Here is an 11,719-nt window from a genome sequence, read left to right as displayed (position 1 = left end):
TTTTTCAATATCGATATATTTAAAAAAATGTTAATTATGAATTCAATGTTAGTTTTAAATAATATGTGTAAAATGAAACTAAAATACTTTGTATTTAACAAAAATAATATAACACACTATTGGTTCCGTTCGAAAAGTATAAAAATATAATAGTTAACCTTGAAACAATATATTTTACACTGTGTAACATTTTCATGCACATTCATTGTTAATTTTTAATGATATTAATTTATATATACAACTATTACGCTGCATCGTCAATATGAATCAATTTATGTCTGGCTAGTGCCACTCTTGCTCGTATATTAAATATACGAGGCTGCATTTGGCCAACGTTGTTCACAAGAAAAAACACATATTTGACATACAATAAAAATAAATAAATCACTTTCAAATCAGCTTAGAAAAGAATGACTTTACTTGTGGCACCATTATTAAAAAATAACAACAAGGTCATTGAATGAACTATGTATGTATTCACATAGAAATTATCAATTTATAGATAAACATACGGGTGATAATTCGGTAATGTAAATCTCAGTAGTGGTATCATAAGATATCTACACATTAAACTACATCATGTTCTGCTATGTATTATTTAATAATATTGTAGCCGTATGTTTAGGTATGCTCGTGATTCTAATTTTTACATAGGAATATGTCTACTTAAATATAGCGATAGATAATATACACTCGAGGTTCATACTTTATCACTGGCGGCTAGTTTTATAATATACAAAGAGTAACTAGTCAATCGTTCGCGTCACACGTAGACATAGAAATGTAAATTCGATCAAGCGGTTCAATCATGGCAAGCGTTCAACTCAAATTGAAATAATAATTTACATGAAACGTGTCGTTTATTCCTGGACGTGGTGCCGTCGGAAGTCCGGAAGCCACACTAGTTCAGCCGGGTTCAAGGAGAATTTAGATGCGACACAAACGTAACGGCGAGGTGTTTTGACGAGGCTAGCGAGAGGCTAGCGCGCGGCGAGCGGCGGCCAGTGCGCGGCGTCGTGCGCGCGGCGGTCGGCGGGCGCCAGCAGCTGTCCACACGTGCCGCACACGCCCAGCGCCAGCTCGCGCCCCACCACCAGCTCCTGCTGCTTGGCGATGTCCGGCAGCAGCGCCACCAGCTCCGGGAACACCGCGTCCAGCCGCGCGCCCAGCGCCTCCCGGCAGTGCTCGTAGAACTCGTCCGCGCCGATCGCGCTGTCCCGGAACGCGCGCGACGCCACCTTGAACTCCTCCACGGCCGCGGCGCCGCCGAGCGCGACCGCGAACTTCTTCACGAGGTCCCGGTTCCGCAGCTCGAAGTTCGGCGGCGGGATGTACGTGTGCAGCGGCGCGGGGAAGGTCTGGCCGGCCGAGTTGGTGAAGGTCATCCCGTTGCAGGGCGGGCGCGGCTTGAAGCCGGGCGGCGCGCCGCCGTTGTGCGCGCTGCGCGGCGCGTCCGGCCGCGCCGAAAGCGGCGGGTACTCCTGCGCCGTGAGCGTGAAGTCCCCGTTCCCGGCGTTCCGGTTCTTCGACTCGTTGACGGTGGTGGGCGTCGCGATTTCGCTTATGGTCTTGATCTTCTTGTCGGTGTCCAGGCTGTTGTTGTTGTTGTTCACGCTGGCCGCGATGTACTCTTTGCCGAGTTTTCTATCGATGATCCCGTCGGCCTCGGAGAAATCCTCGAAGAGATCCTTCTTCGAGTTGTTGTTCTGCTTCTTCTTCTCCTTCTTGCTCTTGGAGGAGTCATTCTGAACGTGGGCGTTCTGCTGCGGTTGCTGGGGTTGAGGTTGGGGATGAGATTGGGGTTGGGGTTGGGGTTGAGATTTCTTCGATTTTGGCTTGGCGTTCGCCGGCAATGTCGGGAAATCGGACACCGAGTTGAATGTCGGCTGGCGAGGGGCAGGAGCGGGTTCGGGTCTGGGCTTGCCCTTCTCCTTGGGCTTGGCGACGGTGATCCACTGCGGCGGCGCGGCGGGCGTGGCGGCAGCCGATAGCGCGGGGAACGCCTCCGAACTCAACTGGACCTTTTTCGAGTGGGAGTTGGACTGATGACTCTTCATTGAATGCATTTCATCACTATTGATAAGTGTCACCTGAAATAGAACAAACACCTATTTATAAATCCGTTAATCTGGCGCCATTGTCGGATATGAATCTCCTTTCAAATGGCGAAAGTTTAATAACAATCAACTATGCTTACTGAATGCAAATTAATACAGACTTTTAGCCCTTTTAAGAACATTACAAAGAACTTAGGTATATAAATCATTTATTTTTCCGTTACCAAAGAGTCCGTCATTTTAACATCACATAGCTTCACCTTCATCTTAAACATAAAGAAATACAGACCTTAGGTGGCTGTATAGTAGCGGCACCGATGCTCGGGTGGTCGTCCCTAGCGAGGCCGAGAGAGGGGAAGTCATCATCGCTCAGGGACGGCTTCTTCTGAGGGATGGAGATGCGGTTGCCGCTGGTCTGCGTCAGGCGGAAGTTGCTCGCGCTGGCCGGCTGGCTGTGCAACTGGATGGATACGCTTGGCTTAGCTGAGGAGAAAATATATCCAACTGATTAATGAAAACAAAGTAAAAGTGCAAAATTTGTATAAATATAATTTTAAAAGGGGGAAATAACGGAAAAATATTAATATTGACAATAAAACATACACAGATAATTCCTAAATTTTTAAAACAAAAAGAAATCAACTTACAAGGGTATGCAAAAGACTAACTAATTTGTAAATGGTACACTCATGCAGAACTTAAACAACGTCACAACCTCTTTTAGCGTTTTATAGATATATAAGTATGTCTCATTTAATGGTGAAAATTTCTGTGTAGGTGTGCCGGTGGTTGTCTCTGTAGTCCCGGGATAAGAGTAGGGCTACGGTATCCCCTACGGGCGGCAAGAGTGGGAGCTCGAACCGTCCAGCGAGTGACCCCGGAAAGAACGACGGTAGGTAGGTAGGGAGGAGTTAATTACTCCCCCCAGGGCCCGGCCTGATAGGGCATCGTGCTTGGAGGACTCAGGTTGTGTTCCGCTGAAGATCCCGGAGTTTTCCACCAAGCGTTGAGGACGGCCACTGGGGGGGGCATAGTGCCGTAAAAATCACCCATAACCCGGCGTCGCCCCCACGGCGTTGGGTACTTTTTGAAGGCTTCCCCCTCGTGAACAAAAAAAGGTACGCCGGTGGTGGCGCTGGACGAGAGCCACAAAGAGTTGAGTTTTATGACCTTGAATAGTAGATTGATGGCGAGTAGTACGCAAGCAGTGATAGCCTAGTGGTTAAGAACCTCGGGCCCCTTGATCGAGGGGTCCAAGGTTCAAAGGCACGCACCTCTGATTTTTCAAAGTCATGTGCATATTAGAAATTAATTATCACTTGCTTAAACGGTGAAGGAAAACATCGCGAGGAAACCTGAATCCCTGTGTTTATAAAAAAAAAATCTCAAATGTATTTGAAGTCTACCAATACGCACTTGGCCAGCGCGGTGGACTATGGTCTAATCCTTCTCATTCTGAGAGGAGGCCCGTGCCCCGCAGTGGGACAGCAACGAGTTGATGATGATGATGATGATGGTACGTACAGTTGCGGAGCACGGCGGCGGCGGCGGGCGCGGCGGGGCGGGCGGGGCGCGCGGGGGCGGGCGCCGCGCCGCCCAGCGTCGGGAAGTTTTTGTCGTTGCGCGTCAGGCTGTCCGCACCTGCAGTGTACCCGGTCAGGATTCATATAGAAAGATATGAATATTACAAAACGAACAAGATTTGTAGAACGTTAGAGGCCATCCCCAGCTGAGCGGGATAGGTCGTTTTTTGTGGGAATACCCTGCATATTCCCCTTAGCCGTGACGGCCGTGGAGAGGATATGCTGGACTTCTAAACCTGGCCAGAATCCCACGGTGTTTCTCTAAATGAGCTGTGTCGAGACCACGAGTACACAATCGTTCACGGTCCCGATGATATTTGCTTACCCCATGCGGTATAGGCCTAAACCGAGCAGTACAATAAGACTAGAGTACCTGTCATCTACATAAGTGTGTGTAGTTATAGTTCGCGTAAAACTGTGAGTTCGCTCTGAAGTTGTTACGCGCAGGTTTAGTTCGCATATACTACGTGACGTAAGAGCACACTAAAGCAGCACTGTACCCGTGGATGAGAGAGCGCAGCGGTCCCGCGCTATCTTCGTCCCTCTAATATCTACAATGAGCTATTGCGACGCGACTCGTTTCTATATTCGGAACGGATTAGCAGTTTGTCGCGGACTATACCCTTGTAAGCGCGCGATGGCGCGGCGAGCAGCGGCGAGGGCGCGGGCGGCGCGGCGGACAGCCGCGGGAACTGCTCGTCGCTGCGCGTGTCGATGCGCGGCGCCGGCGCGGCCGCGGGGGGCGCGGGCGGCGGCTCCGCGCGCTCTCTGTGGACAATGAGAACACATGGAGACGTTGTTTTATTGTTATATACACAAATAATGCTGTAGAGTTGGACATAATTGCTGTATTTTTGGAATACGAACTTAGTAAAAAATATGCTTAAAAATATTACCTACGTTTCTCTCTCCCAATTTGGGAAAATCTAACCTCATATGTTAAAATACCTCAAGTCATTCGTTTGAGCTACAGCATGTTCCAAGGAATGAGTCGTACATGTACACACACGCTTAAAAAACATTAACCTACTCAGTCAGGTAAAAATACCAATCATCATAACATCATATTGGTCCATTCAGATTCACATTGGACCCTTAGAAAGATAAGATATTAAGATAAACAAGCCTTAAATGTTCATTGCAATACAAGCCTTCTCAATGAAAGTTACAATAGTTAAGATGTTTGACTGAGCATAATTTTGATTACAGTAAATGAATATTTTTATAAGAAGATGCTACTTCTCAACTCCTAAATTTATATTCATATATTATTCCCTTCGCACAACAGGGGAAAAGGGAAACAATTCTTATTCTGATATGAAATTCAGCAGAGAATGAATTTATAATTTAATATTAGAATATTGCCTACAGTAAAAATTGCCAAGTTGCGCATATAAATCACTTAACAACAGATATAACGCGAACAATACACAATCTTGCACTATACTACTACTATTGTCAGTAGTAGTACCTACCTAGGCGCTCTCTGCACGACGGGGTGCGGCGTGATGTTGAACTGCAGCTCCAGCGTGCGCGCCTGCCGCGCCGCGCCGCGGGGCATGCCGCGCCCGTGCACCGTCGCCTTGTGCGCTGCGGAACAATATCAATATTTAAATCACCACCAAATTAGTAGTCATTTCCATGACAAATAACCCGGGCTGTCAAATAAAAAAGCATGTTACATATTTGCAAAGATTCACTGTCTTAATTTTTTGCAAGCGCCCCAAAGGACTTTAAAAAAAGAGCGTGTTTATGTGTACGCGCGCAAAGACTGAAACTATTAACTACCAAACAAAATATTATTCCAATATCGTCATATTATTGTACCTAAAATACTGTAATCGTTTCCCCAAATTAGCCAAGAGAAGTAAATAAACTTAAAAAATAATCACATTAATTACTATGCAACAATTAGTTGACTAACACTTACTTAACTAAGAAATTTAAACGGATGCAATGTTAATTAACGCGCCAATAATTGACCACACTACCGCCTGACACCAAAATAATCTTTTTTTAATCAGCTTTAATCATCTCAATCACTCATGCGTTTCTTCATTTAAGGGCTTTAACAATAATTTCTTTATCTATTATTCAATTCGACTAGAAGAGACACCTCGTCACTTACCACATCTATTAAATAAGTATATAGGAATTTTCGACGGCAAATAAGAGTAAGCTTGTGAATGATTGCACAAATGTTTAAAAACATATTAAATGAAAACTCATATATTATATATGTCTGCAGTAAGTAATTTATTGTCATTAAACTTAGAAATTTTTAGCAACTCGTGTAGAAATAATAACATAATGTAAGATATATGTCAAGAAAGTGTATAATATTTATATTTTTATTATTATTTCACATTTGTAATGTGATAAAAACTGATAAATGTATTTGTTAAAATCATCCACTTCTTACTTAGTTTTGGTACATACATATTAATACCAAACTAAATGAGGTTGCGTTCTCAAATACCAACAACAACCTATTACAATCGCCAGTTGCACCCAAGCCACATGCACAGTAAAGTTTATCAGAGTATATTTATTTCTTAGATAACATACCTTTAAGGTCAATTTCGCTTCTAAACACAGCCGTGAGGTGTTGTCCGGCGCACTCGCCCTCCTCGCACAGGTAGTGGTCCGTCCTGAAGTGATGGGCCAGCGTGGAGTGCGTCTCGTAGTACAGATTGCGACCGTCCGCGTCGCACAGATGGCAGTACAGATGCTCCTTGCGCAAATGGCGGTACAACTCGTCCGAATCCATAAACCGCTCCTCGCAGAACTCGCATATTGGATGGCCCCTGTGTACGATGACTACCTCAAATTAAATACAATGCCAGCAAACATGAATTGAGCGAACACTTGTTTTTAAGTGATGGATTTGTACAGGATTTATGCGTGTAAGTGATAGGGTACACCAGTAGTAACAATGCTTACCGCACTCGTAGTGGCAGGCTAGGATTCATAGTGTCATTGAGACCATGTCATTATCATTAAATTGGAATTCATAGCTCTAGTATTCCAATTTAATCCTTACGAATAGCAAAGTATCTGTGGCCAACCTCAGTTACAACTCTAATCCTGCCTAAGGTTGACTGTAAATGTCCATGAGCAGCAGAGTCCACTTACCATCAGACAGACTGCATGCTCATTTGCTACTTCCATATTTTAAAAAGAAGTCCCAATGTCTGTAATCTGTAACCATACCACATCTGGAACCAACTCAAATGTTCTTCAGGTGTCTCAAATACATTAATGTGACTCATAAAGATGCTTTACAAGTCACATTAAGCATAAATAACGAGACATTTATTCTCAACATAATAATAATAGACTTTGATATTAAAAATAAATATTTGCAGTATATCATCGAAACAATTTTTATTTGCACTTATTGTTAATAACTGATTAGGAACTATATTTCAAAGCTTTGTGACTAAGCGATTACCTTGTTAACGTAGTTATAAATGTTATAATAACATAGCATACACATTTTTATCCACTTAAACAGTATACATTGCTCTTTAGTTCAACTCTAATAACAGTAGTGTATAAAATATAATATATGCAAGTAGTAAAGGATGTCCATATAAATATTACCTGTGGGACGTGTCATCGAGGTCGCCTTTCCGTCGATGGTGGCCCAACTCCTGGCGCGTGTAACACTTCCTTTCGCTGGTAAAGATCTAAAATTATAATAAAGTAACTTGTTAATTGTTATAGTTATTATTATAAAAATACTACATTTTACCTTAGTACATTCCTATCCTGTATCTCTTTTATTTAATACTAGCTGTGTCCCGCGGTTTCACCCGCGCTATTTCTTTTTAACGCGGGTGAAACCGCGGGGCACAGCTAGTTCTAAAATGTAAATAGCCTAAGTAACTCCTTATTACATACGCTACCTGCCAATAAAAGTCCAGTCAAAATCGGTTCAGCCATTTCAGAGATTAACCAGAACGGACACAAAAAATTAAAAAAATGTTATTTTGGTGTATGTACCATATGTATATTCATATGCATGTAGTAAAAAGCGTATATCAATATTAAAAACAGACACTCCAATTTTATTTATATGTATAGATTTCTTCCTTACAACAAGTAAATGGTTGCCTGGCTGAGATCGGTATTTTAGTAATAGGGCTGCCAATTGATTAAATTAATAATTAAAAAAAATTATATTTGTTATTTTTAATTTGATGTAAAATAAAGAGTTTTGTATAGTATTGTAAAAGTATAATGTTCATAAGCATTTACTATTAGCAAAGATACATAGCACTGAAATTCTAAATAATATCTCAGTAGGATATTGAAACAATTTTCTCATTTCAAAAATATAGTTAAATATTGTACATTTTATTAATGACTTTTCTTTTGCTGTTTTAATCTTATATATAAAAAATTCTTATATCATTGTGTTAGTTACCGTACTCCTTCGAAACGGCTTTACCGATTTTCACCAAATTTTATATGCATATTCAGTAGGTCTGAGAAACGGCTACTATCTATTTTTCATGCCCCTAAATGATAAGGGTCGTTCACCCTTAAAATTTATATGGCAATACAATGTTTGCCAGGTCAGCTAGTTTCTTTATAAAATTTGCTATAATAGTATACCTTGCCATAGACTTCAGTGTGCCTACATAAGAACACACATTTTTTAACAGTATAACTATGTACAGCACAAGCAAAGTACATGTACATTTTTATCAATTAAGTAATTAGGTCATTACTTTAAAATGATGGTAATGTTTTATTGAATATTTGTTTTTATTGAGTAATAACAAACACATTACTAATTGAAATCGGTTTTCACAACTATTCTACGTAATTATATCAACGACTCATTTTCATTAACAGACTAATTTAAATTAAATAAAAATGTTATACCATTGAGATTTTTTTACAAAATATACCTATGTTGTCATCATCAAAATGTTGTCGATCATCATTAAAACCAGTCAATTATTATTTTTTTAGTCTCCATTAAAATTAATCACTAGACTATTACTACTACTAATTTGGTAAACTTTTTTTTTATAATGGCGAAGTAACAAATGAGCGTGCAGTCCCCTTGATGGTAAGTGGTCACTGTCGCTTATGGACACCTGTAATTAACCCCAAATAAAGATAGAATCCTATCTGAAGTCAGCTGCACAAGTGTTGCTACTCCTGGGGACTAAGTTGCCTTGGATAAATATGGGTTCTTTACTGCACCTTTCAAACCAGATCACAGCAATGCTGAACACTGCTGTTCAGGAAGAATACGTGTGGTGGTGTTGCCTATGGAGAAGAATCACAGTGGGTTCTACCACCATACATTATAATAATATCCATGTAAATCATACATACCTTCAGATGCTTCACACAGAGGTCACAAAAGTATCGGTCATGAACCTTTCTCATGTGGTCACTCAGCATGCTGAATGTGCGGAATGGTGGTATCTTCGCACACACCTTGCATCGGTTCTCGAGAAGTACTTCATAGGCTTTCTTTATGTCTTCACTACAAAACCCTATCTTGAACTGCCTTTCGAAAAGTCGATCTGAGAATACTTTGTTCCGAAGATCTTTGTATGGCTGGATGGAGTCCGTAAACACAACCTGTCAATAATAAAAATATCTACAATTTACAATTGTTTAATTAAATGATCTTAAAGTATCTATTCAATGTAAGTAAAATTGAGTATAACAAACATGAATTTATTACTACAGGAACTCTTAGTTGGTTACAATCTTACAAGTTTTAATTATTCTACTGTTTACAAACATTCTGCTGGTTTACTAAACATAATCCTCAGAATTTCAATACGATTGCTGTTGTAAGAAATGTATGTTGTATTTTATTTTCTTGTTAGAAACTAGTTGAAGATTAATAGATCTTATAAGCACCTTCACAGATGAACTCCATGTTTGCAATTCCTATTACAAGAATACATTAAAGACAGTGTCCAAATGTATTATTGTTTATCACAAGGAATCATCCTAATTTAATCAAAGTTATAATAATGTACCTAGAGTGCATTTTAAATATTTATTATTATTTATGTATTGCACAACATTGTAAAAAAAACAAGTTACTATTTCTTCTTAATGATAATCATTTGTACTGTCCATAATCTTATCAAGATTTTAGTAATTTCATTTCTATATAGAACAGAATTGAATGTTACAAATAGAAAAAAATATTTTTTGTTTAATAGTATGAAATGGGCACTTAGCCCTCCTGATAATATGGTCTTAAGTACCAACAGATATCAGTAATAAATCAACTTTTAATAGGATTAGAATTAGAATGAAAGTAAGCTTAAAGCAATCATCAATATTTTATATGTTAAGGCAAATATCAATATATAACTTGGAACACCTCAACATGTCTCTGCATTATTATTCTCTTTAAATATAATACAGTAGGATTGAATACATATCCTATAAGGTAGAAATGGGCAAGCCAGTGGTGCCACAAAAGTAAAATCAGAAATAGTTTTACAATCTATTACATGCTATATTTACAATGATATTTAAGTATGTTTTTCTAAGTATATTATAATTACTCTAGATAATATAGGTCAATTGTAATTGTATTACAATTGGTTCAAATATATAAAGATATTATTAACACATTAGTTTGTAAGGAAGAGGTGGTCCTAATAAAATGCACTGATGTGCAGTAATCTTATTTCACCCTTAGATTAGCCACCACCTAAACTAAGTTATATTCAAAAGGTCCTAAATATATTAGACTTAATATATAAATTTTATTGAGATCCAAAGAAACCAAATAAAATCGGTCGCCATATACTATGCTGTATATACATGCGATAAAGAGTCAGTCTCACTCTTACTCCTGAAAGGCACACACGGCGAAGTAATGATAGTTAAGAAAACGATTGTAATATGTTATTATATGACCTAACTAGTGCAATAAAGATAATACGAGCTCACCCTTGAGAGGTCTTGCCGGCATATCGGGCACTCATTCTGCAGACACAGCACTCGCATGCGAGTGGAGCACTCGAAGCACACGGGGTGGTCGCACTCTCCAATTGAGAAATACAACACGTTCTTGAAACAAACTACGCAAGTAGTATTGTCGCCAGCTAAATCTTCCATGGCTTCTATCAAACAAACTCAGTCCACAAAACGATGTATACCCTGCAGCGCAGCGCAGACGAATGGAGCAGTTGCAGTTGCGGGAAAATACCCACCACGAATAGGTAATGAACACAGATGTTATGAGCGGACGATTCAGAAAAAATCAGTACTAAAGAGACTGACAGTAGCGATGCGCGATTGTTACTAAAAACAATCGAATTATTCGATTGTTATTGTGTTCGATTGTATTCGAATAACTATCGAAATTCTTCGATTGTATTCGAATAACTATCGAACAATCGAAATTCTTCGATTGTTGGTCGATTGTTCGATTGTTCGTCGATTGTTCGATTGTTCGATTGTTCGTCGATTGTTCGATAGTTCGATTGTTCGTCGATTGTTCGATTGTTCGATAGTTCGATTGTTGGTCGATTGTTCGATTGTTCGTCGATTGTTCGATTGTTGGTCGATTGTTTAGTACACGCAAAACTAGTAAGTAGTAACAGCGCAGTCAAGCGATACGCGATTGTTACGTAAAAATGGAACTATCGAAGCTATTTGGTTGTTGGTCAACTATTTAGTATACACAAAGCTACTAGCAGCGAGGAGCCCCTAATTTCTGTGTTTAAGAAATCTGAGTCAGTCTTATATATTTGGTGGGGGAAGCGCACGTGCGTCGTGCACCCTTCCGCTGCTTCGTTGCATTCCGTTATTTAATGGTGCGTCCACACCTTGCTTCTCGCACTGCTCACTGCGCCTCGTGGCCACACACTCTCACACCCTACTCGCGTTGTTAACATTATTTTTCTTCAAATATATAGTATTTCACCGAGTAATTTTAATGTAACTATGAGTACATAATTTTTTGTGATAACTTTTATCTATAATATACGCTAAAAAGACATATTTTATATTTTCTGAAAATCTTTTTCTATAATATGCGCCATGGAGACGTATATTATATTTTTCAGATGACCT

The 11,719-nt window shown here is 39.9% G+C and overlaps 2 protein-coding genes across 2 annotated transcripts in view; both read right to left on the bottom strand.

Annotated features, from left to right (window-relative positions):
• RpL29 (ribosomal protein L29) overlaps positions 1 to 11,719 on the bottom strand; it is a 31,366-nt gene that overhangs the window by 6,112 nt on the left and 13,535 nt on the right. The window lies entirely within an intron of this gene.
• On the bottom strand, positions 74 to 10,922 carry LOC140744434 (uncharacterized). The gene is made up of 9 exons (XM_073076018.1): positions 10,592 to 10,922; positions 8,999 to 9,250; positions 7,247 to 7,332; positions 6,209 to 6,447; positions 5,116 to 5,230; positions 4,263 to 4,408; positions 3,582 to 3,698; positions 2,347 to 2,540; positions 74 to 2,090 (listed from the first exon to the last, which is right to left on the bottom strand). Exons 1-9 carry the CDS (start codon positions 10,757 to 10,759, stop codon positions 981 to 983), a joined length of 2,427 nt encoding a protein of 808 aa, XP_072932119.1. The 5' UTR covers positions 10,760 to 10,922; the 3' UTR covers positions 74 to 980.

This window comes from Epargyreus clarus, unplaced genomic scaffold (genome assembly GCF_041222505.1).
Source record: "Epargyreus clarus isolate Ecla_fem2 unplaced genomic scaffold, WU_Ecla_fem_2.2 ptg000008l, whole genome shotgun sequence".
In the NCBI taxonomy this organism is placed as follows: Eukaryota; Metazoa; Arthropoda; class Insecta; order Lepidoptera; family Hesperiidae; genus Epargyreus; species Epargyreus clarus.
This window is presented reverse-complemented; position numbering and strand designations above follow the sequence as displayed.